Source organism: Anneissia japonica, unplaced genomic scaffold (assembly GCF_011630105.1).
Source record: "Anneissia japonica isolate Jap-2015-1 unplaced genomic scaffold, ASM1163010v1 scaffold1813_len188347_cov109, whole genome shotgun sequence".
In the NCBI taxonomy this organism is placed as follows: domain Eukaryota; kingdom Metazoa; phylum Echinodermata; class Crinoidea; order Comatulida; family Comatulidae; genus Anneissia; species Anneissia japonica.
In genome coordinates, this window is record NW_022711452.1 from 35996 (window position 1) to 44318 (window position 8323).

At 32.6% G+C, this 8323-nt stretch overlaps 1 protein-coding gene across 1 annotated transcript in view; it reads left to right on the top strand.

The window, feature by feature from the left end:
* The first annotated feature begins 1173 nt into the window (after nt 1-1173).
* Nucleotides 1174-8323, top strand: part of LOC117107503 — a 17150-nt gene continuing 10000 nt past the window's right edge. The window contains exons 1-2 of the mRNA XM_033249199.1: nt 1174-1408; nt 1504-1757. Of these exons, the coding sequence (XP_033105090.1) occupies nt 1174-1408; nt 1504-1757 (489 nt within the window). The remainder of the gene's footprint in view (nt 1409-1503; nt 1758-8323) is intronic.

The window sequence follows — 8323 nt, forward strand, 5'->3', positions numbered from 1 at the left end:
AAAAAATGTGAATTATAGGGTAATACGCCCGCGCGCGATCCAAAAGCGGGGAACACATAGGTTTGTCGCGTCAAAGGGATCTGTTGCCGAGTGATCTCCTTCTCAATAATACCTCCATGCTTAAACCAAGGTAATTCAACAGAAGGACGCACATCTTCGCTGCTCTCGAACATAGCGCGTGCGTACTGTAACAGTCCTTTGATCTTTACTGCGGCATCAACAATCCGGTACTAGTTGCGAGTACAGCCGTCAATTATTAGTCTATGCGTGCCATTCGTTTTATGGTGTTAGTTTTTATTTTATTAATTTTAGGTACTTCTTAATGTCTGTTACATCTTATTTTTTTTTACCGCGAGCTTGTTAAATGCTTCTATAAACTGCAATTTGATTTGTAAAATTGACCAAGAAAATGAAAAGTTATAGCAATTTAAATTTTACAAATTTTATAAAATTTCATGTTCTTATGCAATATTAATCTGTCATTTTGACAATGTTGGCATTAGGTGCCGAAAACGAACATTTGAGTATATACAGGCATTTATTAATTTTTACTGCAAAGTGAGTCTCATGAACGACAAATCACCACAATTTTGGTAAAATTAATGTTGAAATGAAGAATATATTTCAGTCTAATGTTAGTGCAAAATATCATTAGTCCTTTGTAATCACCACACGACGCGCGATTATCATGGCAACTAACACGCGCGTGGGTAAATCGTCACGTACGGTGACGGTTTATGGTCTGGTTGCTATGGTTTTTGTGACGTTCAGCGTGTAGGGACGCACGTGCGCCTAGAATGTCGATGCCAGAGTTATAACCTTTGATGTCCCGAGATGTGCGTCTTTCTGATGAATTGCCTTGCTTAGACACTCCTCCATTCACTTGCGTTGCAAGGCACAGGTCTAATCAAAGACTATGTCTATTCCATACTGGGAGTCGCAAATTATGATTATGACACCTCTAGATGCCTAAAAATGGCACCTATTCATACAGCCGAGTACAAGAACTCATGGTGAACGGACGTGTCTGAGTTACGCGCTCTCGGTTTGCATTGTTAGCATTTTTTTCATTGCCGTTCAAGCAAGACTTATTGGTTGCGCTACTGAATAAAACTGCTTCATCTGTCATTGATTCTTTTTTGCACATTGCTGCTTCTCTTATCAATTAACCCGATGGCTGGTAACAGCAAACAACGAAAAGGGAAGAAACGAAAATCGGATTCCGGAGATACCTCTGACACCGCTGAAAACAACCAGCCTGAAAAGCAAAAAGAAAGTGTTATTACGGATATCTCGGATGTTAAAGAATTGATTGATTCAGAATTGCACAAATGCCTTGCATCGGACTCCCTATTCATGAGGAAAATTGTTGAAGCAGTATCTAATGTTGTACAAGATCAACTTATCGGTAAGCTTACGGTCTTAATAGAAATTCTCTACATTTTGACATTAACGAAACCAACTTTAAAATATCTAATCTAGAAAAAAGAATTACTGAACTAGAAAATGATATTGACGAAGCAGAACAGTATTCCAGACGAAATTGCCTAATACTACATGGTGTCCCAGAAACCTTAAATGAAAACACGGACACGGAAGTGATTAAAGTATTTAAAGAGAAGCTAAATGTCTGCATTGACAGTGCCGACATTGATAGGTCGCATAGACTGGGCCACAAAAGGGGCACTGACGAAGCTAAACCTAGGAGTATAATCATTAAATTCACAAATTATAACAAGAGAAGCGAGGTTTTTAAGGTAAAGAAACGTTTCAAGGACACACAATATTTTTTGCATGAAAACCTGACCCTAAAACAATCGAAGCTACTAGACCGTGGGTTGAGGATCGAAAACGTTCAATTCTGTGACCCACCTATCCGGGCTACCTGGCTTTTGCACAAAAATGTCAATACTATTAAATTGTTACATAATTTGATTGTCGGCAATCGTGAATTTGGGGAAACTGTAACCAAAAATGAGAATTTATATCAAAAGTTGCTACGTAACTATAGCCAATCAGAAGACGACTAACAATGAAGTTTGGCTTAGCTGCAAGGCCCTCAGCCAATCACAAACTACCTTCTATGCCGTTTGTCCAATGTAAATAATAAACAACATACTCCACTTGCAAGTATGGCGCTGGCCAGAAGTTCTTCAAATGATAAATCTGAGCCAGTTTCAGGCATATTTTTGTGATACATGTTGTAAGAACCTAGAGTATGGTTGTGTCATTAAGCGTAAACAGCTTAAAAGAAATTTAAGGATGTGCAACTCTGTGGAAAATAACAAATACGAGTCCTCAGTAAGGCCTATTAAGTTTCCGTCGAAGCTGATGAATAGCCTACAGATAGAACGAAGGGGATCTCAGGGATGGTGGTGCAAGTAATAGTAGTCAAAATTGCACTGAATCTGTTTAAAGGTACGTGTGTGGTTACATATAACGTTAAAAATGGTAAGCGTCTCTCTATCACACCATACACACAGACAGGAAGCCCTTCCTTTTTCCTTAATCTGGGGTACTATCGACAGCAAAATAACCACAGAGTATTGTGAATCAAATACGATGATGTTATATTGTAATATATTGAGACAATAATGTTGGCAATGAATCGACCCAGCATAAACAACTGACCATGAAGACAAATCAAGAATAGCCATCCACAATTATATAGCAACTATTTACTACTGTCTACCAAGAACAATTACTACACAAATTGAATCAATTCAGTTTTTTGGGCTGGGGGATGTGCCCTTTAGTGACTGTGCTTAGACTAAGTAATTCAGGCTTAATTTGATTTTAATGTCTTCATGAAAAGAATATAACAAAATTATTATATTGATAGTACAGTATGCTTTATCTACATAGGAATCCTTAGACATAACATAACAAAAAATATATTAATTAATAGGTATCAAAACTGACTTAAGCAAATAATATTTATCAACACTTTGATGTCCAATTAAACATCACCACCTGAATTTAATATTGTATTATACTGATACTACTTATTTTTTTTGGAAAACAACCTTTGATTAAGAAGAAACAATTTAAATACATATTTGATCAATAAAACCATCACACTAGCATTGATAAGCTCTTTGAATTAGTTTGTTTAATTAATTTTCACAGACCACAGAATCAAGTGAATGGAAGTTGATGAACCACAGCCAAAGCAAATGCTCATTCTGCATCACCTGAAAGCCTGGTCGAAGTCATGTTCTCCCATGTATTTTTTTGTAAAAAGACAATAATATATTAAGTACTTTTAATAGAGCAAACACCATTGAGAAATTAGTAAGATGTGAAACATTGAGTGGTGGAATTACTTGAGGCTGCTACTGCAAATCAGGATGAAGCCTTGTCACTACATGAGGGATAAGGATCTGGTGGCAATTCAGGCCATATTATAGGCCATGGATAGAAACATGAATCAATTGAAAGTAGTCCTATCAGATTGGAACTGTATACTGTTTGTATGAATGTTGTTATCTATTTGATATGACATCATAACATACACTGTGTTGAGAAATATTACCAGATATTATTAAGGTTTTTCCTTGTATGAACATTTATCAACAACACATTTATTTTCTTTATAAAAATTTGCATTGACTTTTTGAATTGCATTGTATTGTACTTTACAATGCAATATGAAAATAACAGAACAATACTTGCTGATAAATTATAATGAATACAGCAAAACTTTCATTATTTATAGTTTCTTTTAAATTGTTTATGCTGGTTGATTAAATTGATAATATTATATAATTGTTATATTTAACACATGTTTATAAGTGGATTGGATTGAACTATATATTCAGCTATGTTTAAAGCAGTTCTGTGTAGGTAGATGATGTGCTACAGTGTTTCAATAATATTCATATAAAAGTTCAGATTTTTGTCATAAACTTCTTTCAACCTTGTGTTTACTGTTGTGTAGTTAAATGTATATGCCCAGTGAGTGATCAGAGATATAATGCAAGTGCTGATGGGATGCAACTGGCTGAACTGAGGTATATTAAAAATTTTGTTTGTTTCACCTTATTGGAATCATCAATTGCTTTACTTTTATTAATTAATTCAGTACATATTACCAAGGTCTTCAAGCAGTTAAACAAAAATCAACAGGCATGGCAAGAAATACTGATTAATGTTATATATTTACATTGCATGCAAATAAAAACATTTGAAATTTTACATCAGCCTCAATGTGTTCTTATTTTTTGAAGTAATTCAGCCTCAGTTTTCTTTTAAATTGTACATTTTTTTAATTATGGGAAAAGATAAAAGCGATTCCAAATAGAAATAAAATATATTATATATTTACAGGAATTTCTTGTCTCATTCAAAGTCGTTGAACATTACTTCTTGCCCTTCCTACTATGCATATGTAGGCCTAGATAAGTAATACAATACACATTCAGTATAGCACGATCGACTTTGGCTTAAAAAACTACGGTATGACAGTCGACAGAAGACGGGAAATGCAATTTACTACCTCTAAAATCTTACAACTATTACCAAGTATTTTAAAGGCTGGTATACTATATCATATTGAAATATTCCACTAAAACCGGAGAACATTCGTCCAAATTGCTACACATTGTCACTTTCCTCGCGACATTGTTTACATTAGTTACCGAGTTTACAAGAACGTTTGTGATTGGCTAATAGCGTCTCATCAATGCTTAACGGGTATGGTAAGTGTGCTGTGATTGGGTACTGCTTTCATGAGCGACATTATTTTTTCGAAGATAAATTCTCATTTTTTACAGTTTCCCCAAATTTACGATTACCGACAATTATATTGTGTTTAAATAAAATAGTATTGACATTTTTGTGCGAATGCCAAGTAGCGCGGATCGGTGGGTCACAGAATTCGTAAACTAAGCCGATTTTGGAGCCTCAACCCACGGTCTATACTGCGTGACGTGAAGACTAAATATGCAAACTCTATCAAAGCCACCTGGACGCAAGATGGAAAAATATGTGTACTCACAAACGCCTTGAAGAAAATTTTTATCTGCACACAGCTGGATATATCTCGATACCAAAAGGAGCTGAAAGCTTGAACTGGTTAATGACACTCACTTATGTAAATACTTGTAAAGCAATGTAAACCAAACCAACTTGCAGACGATACCGTTCCAATGTTTTCGCCATTACTATTAAATTTATTTTTTAAATTACCCATTATTGTTTCTATACTATTCATTGCATTTTTTATCTCTGGTAGTCTGGTAATTTATTTACTCAAAAATATTAAATGAATTGTTTTTTGTGTTCCAAACCCACAGATGAATTTGCAATAAGTTGTATAAATTGTTCTAATACTGTCCACATACAGTGCTGTAATAATGATCGTAATTGGATTTGCTATAACTGTACAGCTATTTTATTTCCATTCAACAATATATTAGATGACAATGAATTTATTCATGAACTTAAATACTACTTTTGCAATCATAAAGTTCATTTTGAACATTTACAATCTTTAATTTTAGACCTTTTCGATGTTTCAATGAATAATGCATTTAACCCTAATCCTATGTATCCCGAAAATAATGATGAATGTAATTTTGATCTTATAGATACTTTTAATTCTAAATTTAATAATATTGCTTCTTCTATTAGTATTTTTCATATGAATTCTCGATGTTTGGTTAATCATTACAATGAAATAACAGACTTCCTAAGTACGCTGGATCATAATTTCTCTGCTTTATGTTTCTCTGAAACCTTTTTTAACAATAATAAAACTGTTTTTTCTTTTTACGACATACCAGGTTATTCACTCCTGCATTCTTCTAGAACCAATAGAACGGGAGGTGGTGTTGCCATATATCTGGACCAGAATTTACAATACACAGTTCGTAATGATCTTTCTAATTTAATCTCTACAACTGCTGAATCTATTTTTATTGAAATAAAGGCTGAACCTATACAACTAAAACAGCCACCCTTATCGATAATATATTTACTAACAACATGCAAACTAAAATATCTCCTGGCATTCTTTACTCTGACATATCTGATCACTTTCCTATCTATTCTATTGTTCATTCAAATTCATCTCATTCTCTATCTAATAATAATATAAAATACTCTATGTCTAGGAAAATAAATGATTATACAATTTCCTTTCTAAGTAATAATCTTCTTTGTACTGTCTGGTCCGATGTTTACAACAACGATAATCCTAATGATGCTTACAATTCATTTGCAAATAAGTTTCTAAAAATATATGACACCCACATTAAAAAAGTTAGAAAGAAAAGAAATATTCGAATGGAAAAAAAACCTTGGATAACTAATAGCATAATAAAATCTATAGACACAAGAAACAAGTTATACAAAAGATATATTAAATCAAAAAGGGAATCTTACAAATATAAATATATAACTTATAGAAACAGGTTAACCAAAATATTAAAAACTTCTCGTAAAAAATATTATAATAATAAATTCAATTCATACAAGAATAATATGTTTAAAACCTGGCAAATAATTAATAGTGTTCTTGGTCGTAACAACAAACATACTATTGCTAAAAAACTAAATGACTATTTTGTAAACATCGGACCAGATATTGCAGCAAAAATTAATATTCAAACTAATCAACATTTCTCTTGCTTTCTTAACCCACCTCTTCTTGATTCGTTTTTTTAAACCCAGTTACTGAATACGAAATTATAGAAATTATCCAAAGCTTAAAAATTAATAAGAGTCCTGGAAATGATGAAATATCAAACAATGTTGTCAAACGTATATCCAATCAAATCTCAAAACCTTTATGTTATATCTTTAATCTTTGCATTGGAAAGGGAACATTCCCTGATGCCCTAAAAATTGCCAAGGTAGTTCCTATTTATAAAAAAGGTGATCCTCATTTGTTTACTAATTACAGACCTATTTCTTTATTACCTTGTTTCTCCAAAATCCTTGAGCGCCTAATTTACAACAGATTGCTTGGGTTTTTAGATAAGCACAATATTATTCATAATCGCCAATATGGTTTTATAAAATTCTTTTCAACTGATCTTGCTATTATTGATATATATGACCAAATTACCAAACCTATTTGTAATAATTATTTCACAGCTGGTATTTTTCTTGATCTGACCAAGGCCTTTGACACTATTGATCATAGCATTTTACTAAACAAACTTGAACGTTATGGTGTCAGAGGCCTTGCTCTCGATTTATTTAGAAGCTACCTTGGCAATCGACAACAATTTGTTTCAGTTGACTCTTATAATTCTCCTCTTTCTAAAATCAATTGTGGTGTTCCACAGGGGTCAATACTTGGTCCTTTATTATTTTTAATTTATATTAATGATCTCCCAAATTGTTCATCATTATTAGGTTTTGTTCTGTTTGCTGACGACACCAATCTTTTCTATTCAAACAAAAACTTACCAGAACTTTTAAAAATTACCAACACTGAATTAAGCAAAGTATCCAACTGGTTTAAATTAAATAAATTATCATTGAACATTGATAAAACTAATTTTATTCTTTTTAATCACAAAACAAAACAAGACCATAATCATGTTTTAAAAATAGATAATAATATTATTAACCAGGTCAGTGAAACAAAATTTCTCGGTGTAACATTAGATTCCAAGCTTTCCTGGCAACCTCATCGTAACAAAATTTTTAATATTATTTCTAGAAATATTGGTGTCATGAATAAGTTAAAAAATGATTTTCCCCCACATATGCTTTTATCATTATACAATACCTTAGTCCTACCCTATATTAACTACTGTAATCTCTCGTGGGCCACCACAGTTGATAAACATACATACCTATGCCCCTGGACAAGTCTTGAGACCACTAGTATTGATAGCATTTTTAAATTACAAAAACGTGCTCTCAGGATTTGTTCAGGGTCAAGTCGTCCTACACACACTAAACCTTTATTTTATAAATATAATACACTTAATATATTTGATCTAAACAAACAACAAACCTATAATTTTATGTAATATAAGTAATACACTCCCAATCCATATTACCCTATTATTCCCAACCCAACAGTCTGAAATTCATAACTATCCAACCAGGTTTTCAAAAAACAATATTACAACAGAAAAATGTATATCTTCTCTTAGAAAAAAATCAGTATTTTATAATGGACCTAAGTTATGGAATTCCCTTGACCCCTTTTTTAAATATTTACCCAATTTTTCTTCTTTTAAACTTAATATCAAACGATATCTGGTCTCGATGTATGGTAATTAAGCCTTCTAACTTATGTATTAAAATAGAAACCAGACTACCTGTTTATGTTTTCAGTTTTTGTATTTTATTTTTAATT